This window comes from Jaculus jaculus, chromosome 3 (assembly GCF_020740685.1).
Source record: "Jaculus jaculus isolate mJacJac1 chromosome 3, mJacJac1.mat.Y.cur, whole genome shotgun sequence".
Classification (NCBI taxonomy): domain Eukaryota; kingdom Metazoa; phylum Chordata; class Mammalia; order Rodentia; family Dipodidae; genus Jaculus; species Jaculus jaculus.
The window spans coordinates 164,380,271-164,399,168 of record NC_059104.1 but is presented as its reverse complement, the minus strand read 5'-3'; the positions used below and the strand labels follow the sequence as shown (position 1 = coordinate 164,399,168).

Here is an 18,898-nt window from a genome sequence, read left to right as displayed (position 1 = left end):
GCTCTGGGCCAGTGCAACATTACATCAGACATGTCATCATTTCCTCTTTCTTACCATTACCTTTTCCTTTTGCAAGTGTTTGCTTTTAAATTTTCTGGAAGCTTTGTGCCTTTCTAGAAGGTAAGAAAGAAATCTTGAAGTCTTAAGTGGCATCAAGGTTATTTCCCTTCTGTTTAGAGCTGATTCTGAGTCCTGACTCAGTAAAATATTCTAACTTGGTTTGTGGACAGGTAAGGGTCAGGCCTTTCTGGATCTCTGTCTTCACATCACTGTTCTGTTCTTGCCGCCTCCTTCTTTTTTTAAAAAAATTTTTTTTGTTTATTTTATTTATTTATTTATTTGAGAGCAACAGAGAGAGAAAGAGGCAGAGAGAGAGAGAGAGAGAGAGAGACAGAGAGAAAGAGAATGGGTGCGCTAGGGCCTCCAGCCACTGCAAACGAACTCCAGACGCGTGCGCCCCCTTGTGCATCTGGCTAACGTGGGTCCTGGGGAATCGAGCCTCGAACCCAGGTCCTTAGGCTTCACAGGCAAGTGCTTAACCGCCAAGCCATCTCTCTAGCCCCTCCTTCTTCTTTTACATGCCCCCTTTGCTTACGAGAATCATCTACCCAACTTTCTTAAGCCCGTCTTGATTTCAAATGGAACAGCATGTCTTCTGACTTTTTTGCTTTAGTAAAAAATACCACCACAATTATCTGGAAGCTCCATCAAAATTTCTCCCTGTTCCCTGGTGAACCTAGAATCTCATATTGTTGCCTAAGCTGGTTCCTCGGGCTAGAATGCACTTCTGACTCTGTGCGGCTAGACCCCGTGGGAGCAATGCAGCTTCCCCATGGTACACACCTGCGCACACTCGCTGACACACACTCAGGCACACACACTCTCTCACCCATGGTATATACGCAAAACCAAAAATGCTTCATGAAATAAATATCCTTCTTATGGTGTCATTGTCCATTACATAATTTCCTATTTCATTTAAATTTACTTTAGAAGAATATAGTTTCCTTTGTTTAATTTTAGAAAGATTTTTATTATAGAGATTATAGATTGAAGTTAAGAGAAGGAAGAAATGCAGAGTTCTTGCCTAAGAGGAGGCAAAAGAAGGGTCTAGAAAATGGAAAAGCCTATCAAGAGATCCAGATTCGGGTCTTTTATTTGTTTATTTATTTATTGATTTGAGAGTGACAGAGAAGGAGAGAGAGAGAGAGAGAGAGAGAGAGAAATGGGCATGCCAGGGCCTCCAGCCACTGCAAATAAACTCCAGATGCGTGCGCTCCCTTGTGTATCGAGCCTTGAACCGGGATCCTTCGGCTTCACAGGCAAGCACTTAACCGCTAAGCCATCTCTCCAAGGGTCTTTTAGAGTTTATAAGAAGCAAAGAATACAGAGCTCCTGCCCAAGAGGAGGGAGGAGCAGGACTCCCGGAAATAGGAAATTCCAGAAATAACTGATTTCATTCACTAAATTTATTTCATGATTTCCTTTGATTTCATGATGCACTAATAGGTTTACATGACCCAGAGTTCAATAAATAATGGTTTTTGCATGTATGTATGTGTTTGGTGTGCAAGTATGAGTGTGTGTGTGCACACAATCATGCATGCATGTGTATATGGAGGTTCAAGGCTTGGTGACTTTTTTCTTTCATGCCCCACCTTTGAAAAAAAAAATTATCGATTCATTTTGCATGTGTGTGGGGGGGAGGGGCACCAGGGCCCCTTGCCGCTGCAATGAATGCAGATGTTTGTGCCACATTTTGCCCCCAGCTTGTATGGGTGGGTTGGGCTTATATTGGATGTGGGCTGGCAGGCTTTGCAAGCAAGTAAGTGCCTTTAGCCTCTGAGTCATGTGCCCAGTTTTGGAAATAGGGTTTCTTGCTGGATGTGGAGCTCATCAATTTGGCTCAACTAGCTAGCCAGCAAGCTCCCACCTGTCTCCCCAGTGCTGGGGTTGCAGGTAACCCCCGCTGTGTTTGCCTTTTACAGGGGTGCTGGGCAGCGGAACTCGAGTCCTCACACTTGCACAGAAAGCCCTTGACTCACCAGGCTGTCTCCCCAGCCCCATAAATCACATCTCAATGGCTAACCCTCCCCACTGCAGTCTCTGTCCCAGGCAAAGGGCCATTTTCTGCCAGAGAACTCTCTCCATCTGACCATTCGTCTTCACCAAGCAGCATTTACTGCTGCCTGCTCAGGGGTGTCCTGTGTCATGTGTTGGAGAAAGAAAGCCGTGTCAGAGGCGCTGCCCAGGATGTGGCTTGGGGGAGGCAAAGCCACAGAGGGGACAATGGCCTTGCCTTTGAGCTCTGCTAGCATTCTATCTCTACTCCTCCAGGCACTCATTCTTTCACTCACTGCTTATGAGTGATTCTTGGCCGACCCCTTGGCTAGGCACTGGGGCTCCATAATGAACAACACACACACGCACGCACGCACGCACACGCACGCACGCACGCACACACACAGAGTCCCTGCTGTATTGTTGAAGATGCCTGTATTCTTCCACGCTTGGTACAGAGCAGGCTCTGGGCAGTAGTGCCTCCCTAGACTCTTTTCCTCATAGGACCTAACCCTTTTCACAGGCCACCTTCCCCTACTCCCTTTCTTTATCCGATGTCACCTCACTCCTTGAGTCTCGGGGCTCAGAATTTCCTGTCGGCTGACTCTCGTAGCTTCCTGTCCATACCCAGATGCTTGTCTGAGTGAGCTGACAACTGGCAAGATTTTCCAGCGTCACACCAGTGCTCAAATCAGCACAGTGGGCTTCAAGTGTCTTCTGAACCTATATGCAAATAACTTGGGTGATTTTTCTGTGGGAATGTCTTCCTGTAATCTGTTGACTTATCCAGAGTTGGCAATTGGCAACTGCTTCTAGGTGCCATATCTGCTTCACAGCCAGCCTTAGTCCTGCCCAGGAAAACAGATCAGCTCAGCTATGGAACATGCTCTGCCTTGAGGGTTCTTCAAGGAGAAATCTTGGAAGGGGGCCTTTCTGAGGTGTCTGACTTCAAGTTCCATGGTCTATGGCCTATTATTTGTCTTTTCTGTTTGGACATTGAGAGATTCTTTGTGGAAGGAGTGGCTTCTCCACTCCCACTCAATTCTTTTTTTAAATTAATTTACTTGATAGAAAGAGGCGGGGGGGGGGCGGGGGGGAGGGGAGAGAGAGAGATTGAGAATGGGTGTTCCAGGGCCTTTAGCCACTGCAAACAAATTCTGGACGCATCTGGTTTACATGGGTACTGGGGAATTGAACCTCAGTCCTTAGGCTTTGTAGGAAAGTGCCTTAACCACTGAGCCATTTCTCCAGCCCTCTCACTGAAGTCTTTTTATTTATTTGAGAGCGGCAGACAGAGAGAGAAAGAGGCAGAGAGATAGATAGAGAATGGGCACTCCAGGGCCTCTAGCCACTGCAAAGGACCTCCAGACGCGTGCGCCCCTTGTGCATCTGGCTAACGTGGGTCCTGGGGAATCGAGCCTCGAACCAGGGTCCTTAGGCTTGACAGGCAAGTGTTTAACCGCTAAGCCATCTCTCCAGGCCCCTCACTCAAGTCTTAACAGCAATGTCCTTCATTTTATTCTGCCCATGACTTCAAATGAGAGGAGGTGGACCATTAGGCACTTGGCACAGGCATTGGGGGCCAGAGAAAACAATGATGTTCAAGCCATCTAATCTGATAATGGTGGTGCCTAGGTCTGTTATATCCCCTCTTACTTTATGGTCAGCTGAGGCCATTCATCATTTTATGTGGAGATGAGGCTCACAGTGGAAGACTGTTAGAGCAATTTCTTTTATTTGTTTGAGAGAGAAAGAGGAAGAGAGAAAGAGAGAGAGAGAGAATGGGTGTGCCAGGGCCTCTAGCTGCTGTAGATGAGCTTCAGACATATGTGTCACCTTGTGCATCTGGCTTATGTGAGTCCTGGGGAAATTAAACCTGGATCCTTTGGCTTTACAGACAAGCACCTTAACTGCTAAACCATCTCTCCAGCACCCCCCCCTTTTTTTTTTAGGTAGTGTCTCACTCTAGCTCAGGCTGACCTGAATCTCAATCTAGTTCCAGGCTGAACTCACAGTGGTCCTCCTAGAGCTATCTTCTTTTTTTGTTGGGGGCCGGTGGTCGAGGTAGGGTCTCACTCTAGTCCAGGCTGACCTGGAATTCCCTATGTAGTCTCAGGGTGTCCTTGAACTCACGGCGATCCTCCATCTGCCTCCTGAGTGCTGGGATTAAAGGTGTGTGGCACCATGCTCGGCTAAAGCTCTTTTCTTAATTAAACTTATGCTATGTGCTTTGGGTTGGGCATTGTGCTGGGATCCTGGGACACAGTTGAGTGGTGTTATGGTTTACATGGCAAGTGTCTCCCCAAAGCCTCATGTGTTGAAGGCTCAATCCTTGGGTAGTAGATCCAATCATCAAGAGGTGAGTGGATCATGAGGACTCTGAGCTAATTGAAGGATCAATCCATTGATAGATTCATAATCTCACAGTATTATTGAGAGGTGATACCCAAACTTCTGGAGGTGGAGCCTAGTTATAAGAGATAGGTCACTGACAGTGTGATCAAATCGTTCCTCTTTTTTATCTTTTGCTTATATTCATGTAGGCTGTGTGTGTGTATGTGTGTGTGTGTGTGTGTGTGTGTGTGTGTGTGTCTTCCTCCACTTTTACTCTTTGAAATAGGGTCTTTCTCACTGAACTTAGTGTTCATCCATGCAGTCAGACCAGCGAGCCAGTATAACCCTGGGATTCCTTATTTCTGCCTCCCTAGCACCAGGATTCCTGGCATGCACCACTACATACACTATTTGATGTGGACTCTGGAGATACAAACATGTTTGTGTGGCAAGCACTTTACCCAGTTATCCATCTCCTCTGCCACTGTCTCCTTTTAAACTGCTCTGTTCTCATGTGTGTGTGTGTGTGTATGTGTGTGTGTGTGTGTGTGTATATATATATATATATATATATATATATATATATATATATATTTTTTTTTTTTTTGTTTTGACAAAAGGCTAACTAGCTCAAATAAGGTCCTCAAGAGAGGCCATCCCCATTTCTCCTCACTCTTCTCAGCAGTGCTTGTGTCTAAGCTCTGAAACAGTACTGTGGTTTCCTCCATGGAGACCAGACAAGCCAGAGCCCACTGAGCTTGGCTGGGGCCTCCCATCCTCTGGAGCTACGTCCATCCCTTCCTGATCTATTACCTTTGGCACCAGAAGGATCGTTGCATGGAAGCATGAAGCCTACCTCATGAACCTTCTGGGGCTGTGCACCCCTGTGAAGAACCTCCATTTCCTCATCCCAGGCATTTGATGTCCTCTTGGGAGAGGTCCATTCTCTGAAGGTGGATTGCTTACTTCCACCACTCAAGTGGGTCTAACCAGTTCTAAACTGTGGCCTTGAACTCCTCACCTTGAGGCTTTCTGGGCCTGACACATGCCTGGGAATCTGCAGAGTGCTGGAGCTAACCCTCCAAGGCTGGGGCCCTTGTCAGGCTCAGAAATGCACTGAGTTGCGGGGGGGGGGGGGCAAGTCTGTATCTTAGAGGTTGTTAAGTGGAATTCAAGACAAACTGTCCAACTTGTGGTGTATCAAATGGGGTACACGGGTTTATGGCTATGGTACACTGACACTGGTTAGAGCTGCCTGCCCATCACACATTCCACCCTGGAGCAACGCCACTGGATTTCTCCCTAATGAGGATCTCCATGTCAGCCAGCTGGCCAGAATGTGGCCTTTACACATTCTCAGATAGTGACTCAGCTGCCTAAATCCAGTCCTCTCTCGTGGCTGCCGAGCTCTCCTGGAGGGCAAGTTACTCTCAAGTTTTGTTTCCAATTAAGCAAGCTGAGCTGAAAGCTCTTTCAATACCACACCACCGACATCTCTAATGTCAGGTAATTAGCCAATGTGTTTGTTTCTGGGTGGCAGGTACGGGGCTGAGCCTGTATGCATTGCTTTCCATTTAAGTCCTCTGGCAACTCTATGATATAGACATCACCCACTCAGTCTCACATATGAGCAGATTGGAGCTCTGAGAAGTTAAAGAATCTTCCCCAAGGTTCCACATGCAGAAAGTAGATGCAATAGCTTTTCAATCCAGGTCTGCTTGACTCCCAAAGCTTGGGCTGGTTGTGCTGTGACATGCTACCACTATAAAATCATCACGAGATGAACCACCTGTTGGGTACCAGGCCCAGGGGTGGGTGCTTCATTTTCTTCTATTCTATGGCAAATTCATGCATGAAGGTACCATCTGCACAAAGGCTGGTGGGCGGTAAAACCAGGGTTGGAAATCTAGGTCCTTCCTATTCCACCATACTCCCACATGGGAAGAAAGATAGCAGCAACTCAGATGTGGTGACAGACTTCACTTTGTCCCAGCTATGAAAATAAGCACTGTACTTCTGGCCCAGGCTACCAAGTCAGCGGTCAACGGGCATCTGCTGCCTTGTGTTTCTTATGACTAGTCACCCAGCAAGGAGCAGGGACAGAATTCAGGTAAATGTTGGGAAGAAGGAAATTCACACTAACATTTTGGATACATTTTCTATTTGTTTGTAGAGCAAATACCATATTCCAGTTCCTGCCTTGGGTATCACAGGTGTGGAGAGATGAATCGTTTCTGCTTTCAGAGTCTAAGTGATGAGGCTGAAGGTGACAGATGTGTAAACAGGGACCTGGGAGCTGTCGTTTCCTCCTTTACTACTGACATGGTGTGTGAGTTTCCGCAGGTGATTTACCCTCACTGGATGCCGAATCCTCAGTATACAACTAAGTAACAGGGCTGCAGAGATGGCTCAGTGGGTAAAGCAGCCCTTGCCAGGCGAGCCCGAGTTCAGATTCCCAGTAACTGCATAACGTGCTGGGCATGGTGGCATGTGCCTGTAACTCCAGTACTGGGGAGGCCGAGACAGGAAATCTCCGGGGTTCACTGACTAGCTAGTCTAGATGAATCAGTGAGCCAAATTAGTGAAAGACCCTGGAATAAGGTAGAGAGTGACTTAACTGGGGAAGCCACCAGACCCTGGCCTCTGTACACTGCCCCACATGCATACATGTGCACTCACATACATAAGAACACACATGCCAAAAAAAAAAAAAAAAACTAAGCAAAATCTATGATGATAATGTATCCATATGTCCCTCCCTCCCTTCTTTTCTCACCTTCTCCTTCTCTAGTCATTTTTCATTCTTCAGTGCAACTCACATGCACATGTGTCTTGAGGGACTAGTGTAGTAAGCGCTGCACTGAATACAATTCAGAGCCTCCCTGGAGGAGCAGGGTTCGAGGGTTTGGCAGGCACTAACTCAACGGTGATCACTTGTCTGGAGCCATGAATCTTAGCCTGACTCGGGGAGCTGGGCTTGCCCTACTGCAGAACCCATTTCTCTAGCGCAGGCTTCTCAATTCCGCACTAGCCTCCCTTGCTGGAGCTGCAGTACCAAGAGCTCACCATGGTGACCTGCGATGCTCAAGTAACCCGGAGAAAACCCAGGAGGCATGTCCATGCTGTCATGAAGCAAGCTGACATGGACAGGGCACCCCCCATACAGAGCAGCCAATAAGCCGTGGTCCCACTCATAAGCCATATGGGCTGGTCATGAAAGGCTGAGCAAGGAACATTTTCCTTGGTAGGAATATTATTCATATCTCTAGTTGATTAAAAGAACTCATGCCAAGGGAAGGCCCACCAGCATCCACACACACACACACACACACACACACACACACACACACACACACATCACACCATTGAATAAGATAGCAGGAAGCTTCTGACCCCAGAGACCAAAACAGTATTTGTGGCCAAGATAAATGAGTAAGTTTTTCCTCCCTCTGCTGCTCCTGGCTCTATCATCTACCTGGCTTTATGTGTGTGGGAAATCACTCCACCCCATTCAGGGTGGGTTGAAGGGCATGCCCTCTAATGTATCAGCATCTCTAAAGAGCTGACACCTGTTTACACCTTCTTTTTTTAAAAAATATTTTTATTTATGAGAGAGAAAGTGGTTGGGCGGGGGAGAATGGGCACACCAGGGCTTCCAGCCACTGCTGATAAACTACAGATGCATGTGCCACTTTGTGCATCTGGCTTTACGCGGGTCCTAGGGAATTGAACCTGAGTCCTTTGGCTTTGCAGGCAAGCGCTTTAACTGCGAAGCCATCTCTCCAGCCCAGAGGTGACACTTTGTAGTGCCACTACACACTTGGGTTATGCCCCTTAGGCAGCTTAAACTGCTTCTCCACTTCCACTTTCCCTGTTCTGTCCTACTCCTCATGAAAACGAGCTGCGGCAGCAGGGAGCTTAAGGGTTTTGAAGTCAAAAGGACCTAGAGAGGCTGAATCTGGGTTCTTCCATGGACAGAATGTGAGGCCTTCTTGCTGTTGCTGTCATACCTGGGACCACAGAAGCTGCTTCCTGGGGCACACAGAGAGAGGCTGTTGGGCATGGCACCCTCCTTGGTCTTCACCCTCCCCTTTCACCCTGCTCCTGGGACCGGTGCCCTGTGCCCATGGGTTCGCCCAGTCTCTGTTGTGGAAGGGTTCCTAAGTCAAGAAATTTGGGCTCTGACATCTGCCTGAGCTCCAGGATAAGTCCAAGCTGCCAACAGATACTTGCTCTTGGGTGTCTTGTTGCAGTACGTCCTTTCCTCGCCTCTCCTCGGCTCAAGTGGGAGGTCATTACCTTGTTCCTACTCTGCACCCACGTCCGGGTTCTCATCCTGGTGACAACATTATCTGCCTTGGCATCCATGCAGGAGACCCCTCTCTCCAGCATTCTCTACACCCCTCAGTGACCAAGCCCTGATGATTCCTTCTCCACACTCTCTTACCACTTCCCATTTTCCCTTAAGACAGGAACCCTCTAGAACAGAAATTCAGAACACGGATGGCACACAGACCGTCACTGCTGGATCCACCATGCTGCTGACTCCCAGAGAAAGCTCTGTGCACACGAGGCACCACTACGCTTCACTGGACGACATTCCAGAAAGAAATATAAGGGCTGGAGAGATGGCTTAGCGGTTAAAGCGCTTGCCTGCAAAGCCAAAGGACCAAGATTTGATTCCCTAGGACCCATGTAAGCCAGATGCACAAGGGGGCGCATGCATCTGGAGTTCACTTGCAGGGGCTGGAAGCCCTGGCGCACCCATTCTCTCTCTCTGCCTCTTTCCCTCTCTCAAATAAACAAATAAAAATAAAACTGTTTTTTTTTAAAAAAGAAGTATAAACATCTTGTCTCCAGTCCTTACCCTGAACTGAGGAGCAGAATGCCATCTTTGTCTGGCTCCTGTCCCACGCTGAACCCTTGGGTTCTTTCCTGAGCTCTTGCTTCCCTCCGGAGCCCCCTCTCTCTCCCTTGCCTAGCTAACTGCCTCTCATCTTAAGACTTAGTTCTCAAGTCCTGGCTTCTCCTACACAGGGATGCCTCCTCTGTGATCCTGGGTCCAGTTCAGGTTATGCACATTGTAACTTTTATCCACCCCTGCGTTCTGTGAAGGACTGACATGCGGAGAAACCCATCTCTGAGATCCCAGTTGGAATTGGCACAGAGTGGGTCTTGGTTAAAAACTGTCCAACAGATGACACCCTGGCTGAGGGAAGAATGTGTGGGCAATGTGGCCTGCAACGCAGCTCCAGCCTAGCCGAGTCTTTCAGACGTCAGCTCCGAGGACAAGCGGTGTCAAAACCCTTCAGCCCCGCCTGGAGACTGCGAGACCAGGACGAGATGACTGCAAAGTGGGTATTGATCCAAGAGTCCCTTCGGACCTTTGATTTTTCACTCTTTTCATCCATCACCCAGCAAGAGCAGCTCAGCTTTGCCCGTAACAATTCCAAATGCCTTGGACAGCAGTTTTGTCGGCATGAATACCCGAGGCTGCTTTCCAGCTCTCCTGACGCCCTTTCACGACCTTCGAGGCCCGCCCCGCTCCTCCCCCACACCCATCTGTGACTCAGGCTCCCTCGCAGAGCCGGACCCCACCGACTCACCCTCCGTCGAAGGGGTTCTCCCCGGGGATGAAGTGCGTGCTGTCCCTGCCCACGAGGAATCTGATGCGGTCGTAGAAGGAGTGCAGGCTCTGCTGGGACACGGGGGCCTGTGTCTCCTGGATGATGTCCAGCGGGTCGGGGGAGCCCAGGCACAGTGGGTTGACATGACAGAGGGGCTGAAGGCAGCAGTCGGGGTCCATGCAGTCCACCAAGCCATCTGCAGGGGCGACAGAGCACGCGTTTTATATAGATAAGTGGACAGCTGGAAGAGTTACCCATGTTCATTCCGCTGTCTGCCTCTGGCTAGCTAATAAGTATGAAAGCAAGCCAGAGTCTTTGCTGACTACCAAGAAGGTCCAGGTAGGCATCTGGTCTGGCCCCTGCCCGTCAGTCCAGTGGTGAGGCAGATAAATAAACATACACGGTCTGGTCTGTTCTTTTCTCTTCTAAAGAGAACAGCAGAAAGAGCACTTGCACAGGCTCGGAGGAGGTACAACCCACGAACACGTGAGCTGCTGGATTCAAATATCAGGGCTCAGGAGGCAAGGGGAGTAGGTGAGGAGGAAGCTGCTGGATGGCGGGAACAGTTATACTGGGCCTTGTAGGCCTGGTTAGGGAACTGGCCTGGGCGCCCTCTAGAGGCTTGAAGTATATATATAAATATATATGGGGCTGGAGAGATGGCTTAGCGGTTAAGTGCTTGCCTGTGAAGCCTAAGGACCCCGGTTCGAGGCTCGGTTCCCCAGGTCCCACGTTAGCCAGATGCACAAGGGGGCGCAAGCGTCTGGAGTTCGTTTGCAGCGGCTGGAAGCCCTGGCGCGCCCATTCTCTCTCTCTCCCTCTATCTGTCTTTCTCTCTGTGTCTGTCGCTCTCAAATAAATAAATTAAAAAAAATTAAAAAAAATACTTAAATATATATGAAGGCAACTTCATATGATTTGATGTGCTCTGTGGAAAATGAAGGGATGCAGGAGGCCAGACAGGAAGAGGGTGATACTGAGGTTGTTCCGGTGAAACTAAGGACATCTTAGACTGGAGCAGCAACTGAGAAGGGGAAGTAGGCTCTTAATTAATTTTTTTTTTTTTATGAGCAGGGGTTGGGAGGAGAGAATTGGCATGCCAGGGCCTCCAGCCACTGTAGTCGAACTCCAGATGCATGTGCCATCTGTGCGCATGTGCAACCTTGCATGCTTGCAACACCTTGTGCATCTGACTTATGTGGGATCTGGAGAGTCGAACATGAGTCCTTAAGCTTCACAGGCAAGCTCCTTGATTGCTAAGCCATTTCTCCAGCCCCCTTTTTTCTTTCTTTCTTTCTTTCTTTCTTTCTTTCTTTCTTTCTTTCTTTCTTTCTTTCTTTCTTTCTACCTGCTACCCGACTGCTGCCTTTCTACACAAATTTTTGGCCTTATCATTGCAAGGTACTTTTATGGTTTCCAAACAAAGTGGCTTAAAATGGGCAAGAGACTCAGAGATCAAAGGATAGAGGTCAAAAGGAGGGCCAGGCAAATCCCGGGGTTATATCCACATATGTTTCAGATGGGTTCAAATTCTGGCTGTGTGTATCCAGATCACCTTCCCTACATCCTGGTCACAGCTATGTGTTGGTCATTTCTGTCTTACCTGCCAACACTTATCAGACATGTTTACAACATGACTTCTAAATAAATAAATGAAAAATACATGAACTACCTAACAAATGACACTAAATGTTAGTCTGTAAAAGCCAGAAAACCCTATCTTCAATCAAGCCCTGAAACAAGGTGGCAGGTGGGAGGCTCATGAGGCTGAGAGACTGAAGTTTGAGTTCTACTACTATTCTTTTTTTTTGTTTTTTTTATTATTTATAAATTTTTTTGTTTGTTTATTTTTATTTATTTGAGAGTGACAAGAGAGAGAGAGAGGCAGAGAGAAAGAGAGAGAATGGGCGTGCCAGGGCTTCCAGCCACTGCAAAAGAACTCCAGACGCATGTGCCCCCTTGTGCATCTGGCTAACGTGGGTCCTGGGGAATCGAGCCTCGAACCGAGGTCCTTTGGCTTCACAGGCAAGCACTTAACCGCTAAGACATGTAAGCATGAAGACCTGAGTTTAAATCCCCCAGTACTCATGTAAAAGACAGGAGCAGCCTTGCCTGTAATTCCAGGATGGAGGAGGCAGAGACCAAAGGACCCCTGGGGCTTACTGGATGTCTGGTCTAAACCAGAGAGCTCCTGGTTCCAGTACAGACCTTGTCTCCAAAAAGGAGGACAGAGAGCAATTGAGAAAAACACGCAACCTCTGCCTCCACGCACACATTGACAGGCACACAAGAACACATTTTAAGGGCTGGAGAGATGGTGGTTAAGTTTCTTGCCTACGAAGCCTAAGGCCCCAGGTTCGATTTCCCCAGTACCCACATAAGCCAGATGCACAAGGTAGCATATACATCTGGAGTTCGTTTGCAGCCATCTCTCCAGCCCTTTTTTTGTTTTTTTTTCAAGGAAGGTTCTCGCTGTAGCCCAGGCTGACCTGGAATTCATTATGTATTCTCAGGGTGGCCTTGAACTCATGGCAATCCTCCTACCTCTGCCTTCCAAGTGCTCGGATTAAAGGCATGTGCCACCACGCCCAGCTTCCAGTACCATTCTTAACATTTTCCCAGAAGTTTCTGAACTTCATAACTCAGCCCCAGCCTCTTCACCGACAATATGAGGGCAACACTGACACACCCACCTCATTCCTGTCACCACGGAGTTTATAATGTATAATGCCCACTGGAGCATGGCACCTTCATTGACTGGACTCAGACCCTCACCCTTCACACTGGCTGTGTGGCCTCGCACAGGTTACTAACTGCCTCCAAACCCAGGACTTTACTTAGGTTCCATTACGGTCAATTGTCCCCGACTATAAGTCCTTGTCTTTCTCTATTTCTGTACAATAGCAAAAGCTTGGAGTCTCCTGAAAGGCAGCACAAAGCTAGACTGCCTGGGACACAATGTCAGCTCTGAGGTTTAGCATGGCGTGACCCTGCCTGAGCAGAACACTTACAACCCTCTGGCCTCAGCTTCCTATAGACGTCTCTTGCGGAAATGATAAGAGCACGTTCCACGGAAGTTTTGGTCCCACATTAACGTGTGTAGTACCGTATCTCCAAATCCAACACAGTATCCGAGACACAGCAGCTGCCTAATAAGGGGTAGTTTTCCTTTCATGTTTCAACACAATGAGGGGGCATTTGTTCTTTGCTCACCTGGCGGATCAGTCCTGCCTCCCTCACCCCAGTATTGTTCTGGATTAGAACTTCAGCTCCTAGCCCAGCTTCCAGGTCCCGCCACCTAGCACAGCATCCGTCCCCTCCTGCCATTGGTAGGCTCCGTCACACGCTTTCCTGCTGCCCCTGTCAGACGCTGCTTAAACACATAATTACGGCTGAAGCAGAGGGTGATTTGCATTCTGCTATTGATGTTAGCATGACAGATTCAGCTGCCACCATCCATAACTCTGCAGAAATGTTCCATTATTCAATCCCAGCAAGCGGGGACGTTGACCATTAAATCAGCTAGCACAATTGAAGGGCCGTGAAAAGTCATGGCTAATTTGAAATTTTATTAGCTCTTGCCTGCTCTTGTTTACCACCAAAGTAGTCTCTGGAAAGCCAGTCTTTTACCTCTGTATAAACACTCTGCTTCGTGGCACCTGGTAGGAACTGCTTCCTGCTGGGGAGGGATGTGTCTGCTCTCCAGCCCTGGGGGAAGTGAGCCAGGAATGATGGGGGGGGGCCTCATCAGCGTCTATATGACACCGATGAAGGTGGTCAATCCTAGCAATGACCTAGCAATGACCGAGGGCCAGGCACTGGGTTAAACACTTTACAAGGATGCCCCGAACCCTGGGACGCAGCCACCGTCATCACTGCTATGTCTGAGCGAAAGAACCAGAGGCTTGGGGTGGTTAAGTTAACCTGGTGTAGGCCACAGAGAAAGCAGATGAAGAAGCTAGCTCAGGATGGGCTTGAACTCAGTTCTGTACGAGGTATGGAATGTTCTTGTGGGAGCTAGTTCTTTAGGTTAAAAAAAAATCCTACTGCATCCATCCTTTCTATGCTACTTTTCGTGGCAGAATGAACAGTATTTAAGAGAATTTCTCTCTGGTCAAATCCCTGGACTCAATTACCATGTGAGCTGTGTGACCTTGGACAAGTTGTTTGACTTCCTTAACCTGTTTATTCAGCTACAAATAGACACAAAGAAAGCTTCTCTAGTCCTCAGTCTCCCGAATCTGCCTGCCTCCGTTGCCTGGCATGAAGTTTTACCAAGCTTCCCTTAGGTGTCTTGTGACAATAAGACAGAGTTTTCCAAAAACTTGTAGTCTGATCATTCATCACTAAGACTGGGACTCAGCATGTATTCTTCACAGTAAATGTTATATCATTCATGTCATTTATGAATTCAGGAAAGTTCTGCTACCAGAACTTTGAATGTTCCTTTCCTTTATTCTTCACCTTTTTTTTCTAGGAATACTAAGAAGTGTTTAAAGGGTCTTCTGTATTTTATGCCTTTCAATGTCTTTCTTAATTTCCATCGTTTAACTTGTGTTTCATTCTGATTTATTTCCTCAGTTCTCTATTCTACTTCACTTATTTTCCCTTCATTTGTATCTGGTCTGCTGTTTAATTTGTCCTTTGGGTCATTAATTTAAATTACCTTACTTTTAAGATTTCTGGATGGTCTCTGTGGAACTTTTCAAAATCTGCCTGTTTCTTTCCTGATAGCGCTTTGTTCCATCCTTATAGTTTTATACATCATTTTATTTCTTAAGTCACATAAAAGCTTATTTATGTCAAGGTCTCTTTTATGTTAAGTTTTTGGAAGGGGCAGTCCTTTCGTATGCTATAGCCATTAACCCTGGCTTATGGTCAACCCTGTCCTGTGTGTTCTGTACTTCTGACTGGTCATCTTCCCTGGCCAACCTAACCTCTCGAGTGGCTTCTGGTGCTGCCTCATTAGGACCATCACTAGTCTGGGGCTGCTTTCTAGATGAAGCTTGGGGTTACTACTCTGGCATGTAAGGTTGGATTTCAAGACCTTATGGTGTAAGCTCCACCTCTCGTGGTAGACATTTGCTCTATGCCTTAGCACAGGAAAGAGGGAGGAGGTCCTCAGGGCCAGCCTTCGGGCCTAGCAGGCATGTGTTTTTAGTTCTGGCATTTGAGGCCCCCAGCTTCCTATGGCTGTCAGCTGCACTGTGACACTGTGAGCATGCCCTACCCCCACTTTAAATTCCATCCCCCTTCTTGTACCCAGAACTCCAACCCCATTTTCTTCTTTGCTGGGTTTTAAAAATAAATTCAGTGGGGTGTTGCGATGACCGAGTTGGGCATCTTGCTGGAAAGAAGCACCTCAGCTAACAATCTCGACTTTCTTTCCATCTGCCAAATGAACCCCCATGCAGCTCACTGCCCAGAGGTGCTGCAAGATCAGAGAGGGAGGGGACAAGACTTAGTTAAGTAAGGTCCCAGCAAAAGGTAGTTGCCAGTGGCTCCAGGCCAGACGCTTCCCCTGAGCTGGTGTCCAGGTGCCATTTGGGTCTTCTCTGACCCTTCCTCTGCACACATCCCAGGCAGCCTTCAGGGCGCAGTTTGGTTTCTGGATAAACCTGATTATAGTTACCCTACAAGTTTAGGGAGTAGAGATCCCAGGGCACTTACAAATTGGGTCTCTGAAATGGAGATATCACACAATCTGCACTTTTGCCAGAAACCCTGGGACTGTGGAAGTTCTCCCTGTGAGCCTGGTGAGCTTAATGCCGGGCTAGGAACTCCTTGCTGTGTGGACACTTCCAAATAGCCTAACCGCTACTTTCTAAGCTTTAGATGTGGGCAAAACTGCCACCAATAGATAGTCATATTTAAGTGAGATGCATATTTTGAAATGAGTAGGGCCCACAAATTCTTTTCAAAAGTTGCCTTTTACACGACCAGCGTTTGTGCAAAGCCTGCTATATATTTTCAAGTGCAGCCCATGCCAGCCTGTAATAGTGAGTATGGCCGTTCTAAGGTGAGGGAGACTCCTTCATAGTTCAATTTTCTTAGGCAGGACAAATTTTAGAAGACATGTGTCAGGAGAAGATATGCTTTGAGGGCAGAAAACTAACTTCTGGGATAGAAAGACATCAATACATAATTTTGGGATCCTCTGATTTGGAAACATTTACATTTTCCCATCACCTCACAATTTAGCCAGCTACATCACACACAGAGTCCTAATGTTTAATTGTCTACGTCTCACATGTTTGCTGTTCCCATTTAGAAACACCCACTTATCACTGCAGAAGAAGTCAAGAAAATAGGGAGTGTTTCCCTCAACTTCCTTCAAATTTTAAGTAAGGCCTTCCTGAACTAGAGACCCCTATGGTTTGGGAAATTACATTTTTTTCTTTTTCTTTGAGGTTATGAAACCCCACTTGCTTACTTGGTGAAGGTGAAGAGGGACAGAAGCAGAGGTGAAAAAGGCCATTCAAGCTCCTGGAGGTTAGGAGGGGGCAGCAGTGCCATATTTAGGGGTGACCTCAGATGAGAGTGGAGGGATGGAACAAAGGAAATGGAGAGAGAGTACCCCCCAAAAAAGCCATAATAGGGATTTTAAAAAAAGACTAGGGTCTCTGGGGAACTAACTGAACTATTGCAAGGTGGCTCATGCACTCCTGACCTTCAGCTTGAAGCCCTGGATGCTCAAAAGCTGCGCAGACATCTCGCAGATCCACTGGGCGCCTACCCTGCAGGCGAGTGTCACGTGACTTGGAGAACTGCAAGGAGAGGACAAGACCAAAGCCCCCCCCCAGGCTCTGTCATCCTGGCTGCCAGGCCTGAGCAGGCCTGGGCTGCAGTGCGCTCATGCAAACCCTACGTGAGAGGCCCTGCCAGGACTGCCGAGAGGCCCCTAGGTTATGGAGCGCGAAGGCCCATGCGCTGAAGCAAGGGTTAGTCTCGTCCACTTGCAGTGGCTATTCCTAGAGCTCTGAGGACAGAGGCTGGGGACCAGACACGGATGAAGTCTTCCTTTGGCCACATGCTCCTGATCTGTAAGCGCAGCTGTAGTCCTGGCTAGAAATGGCTTCCCTTTTGCTACGTGACCCTAATATCTGCCAACTAGGAATGGGAACTGGTGACAAGTTTCTCTTTTCCTGGCCAGTGTTCTCCCTGAGCCAGAGGGTGAAGGGAGCAGCCTCTTGGATGCCAGCCTCCTAATCACCCACAACCTTCCCATGCCACCAGCTGCCCCCTAGCTGGCCTGCTGTGACTTCCGCGGAAAACCAAAGGTGCTCATGAGACATTCACTAAAGGGAGTGACTGAGCAATCCTCATCTCAATTGTCTTCTCTCGGTGATGGGTGTGTAGGTACACGTATGTGTGGATGCCTGTGGAGGCCAGAGGTCGATGTCAGGTATCTTCCTCAATGGGTCTTTACCTTATGTCTTTGGGAAAGAGTCTGTCACTGAACCTGGAGGTCACCAGCTTGGTTAGACTAGCTAGTTAGCAAGTTCCAGGGATTCTCCCATCCGTCTTCCTAGCTCTGGGATTATGGGTGAATGCTGCCATGCCTAGCTTTTAATATTATTATTATTATTATTATTATTATTATTATTATGAGAGAGAGAGAGAGAGAGAAATGGGCACACCAGGACCTCTAGCCACTGCAAACAAATTCTAGACACATGTGCCACCTTGTGCAGCTGGCTTACGTGGGTACTGGGAATCGAACCTGGGTACTTAGGTTTCAAAGGTAAGTGCCTTAACTGCTAAGCAATTTCTGCAGCCTTCATGCCTGGCTTTTACGTGGGTTCTGGGGATAAGGACTCAGGTAACTCATGCTTCTGTGCAAAGCACTTTATCCACTGAGCCACCTCCCAGGCCCAAACTTGCTCATTTTTACAAATGAGGACACTGATCCGAGGCTCGGGTTAGCGATGTCACCACTGTCATGCTACTAGTGAGGTGGCAGAGCTGGATGTTAGGCGCATTCCACAGTTTACAACTCGGGATCAATGCTTCAGACATTCTGGTTCCCCGTGTCTCTGGTCCCACTGCACCGGGGACAGGAACTGACTTGGCTCATTCTGCGTCACACACGCATAGCACAGCACCTCGCGTAGGTCAGCGGCCTGTTTTCCGTATGAATGAACAAATTCGTGAGCGATTATGTGAGCTTCCCAAGCTTAACAGCTCAATCCATTTGACAAGGCCCGAGGAGGTCAGGAGCTGTGATGGAAGCCATTCCATGAAGGAAGAGGCGCCACTCTCCAGGGAGTGAGGCACAGGACAAGCCTTCTGGGTTCACCTAGCACCCAACAGGCTCTGTGCTAGGCTCTAGGTGTGCAGGAATAAGACATTCTTGGCCCCACAGGCGATTTAGTACAACAGGTCATCAGACAGTGACGACTGTAAATGACAACAGACAGGGACATTCAGTGGAAGCCCACAGCGTGGGGACCAAGGTGGGATATGTCCTGCAGGAGATAATGCCTACATGTAGACGCCAAGGATGGCTAAGGATATGCAGCTAGAAAACACTTTATGTGGCCGTTCCCACGATTCCTTAATGTGACGGCTGCGTGGCAGGGCATAGCAAGCCCGTCAGTGTCTCTGCAGATTTCCTCTTCCTACCCTCAGCTCCCTGTTGTCTGCAGGCTGGACCCAGAACGGTCTCACAACAGGCCGTGAGCAGCCTCGGGGAGGCCTTGGGGAGGAGGGGCAGAACGGGCCTCCCCTTTCTTTACACATCTGGGAGAAGTTTTTGTCATGTGCTGTAATAAATTCTGAGCCTCCTTTCAGAAGGCTTGCAAAATCTTTATCTGCTCCTTGGAACACAAGATTTTTAAAGGTCAATTTCTCTCTTGTCTCTTATCATGAGAAAT

General features: G+C 48.1%; 1 protein-coding gene across 1 annotated transcript in view; it reads right to left on the bottom strand.

Moving 5' to 3' along the window:
* The window catches only part of Tenm4 (teneurin transmembrane protein 4), a 1,065,388-nt gene that overhangs the window by 81,857 nt on the left and 964,633 nt on the right, over positions 1–18,898 (bottom strand). The window contains 1 exon segment of the mRNA XM_045144966.1: positions 10,002–10,218. Coding sequence (XP_045000901.1) covers positions 10,002–10,218 — 217 coding nt within the window.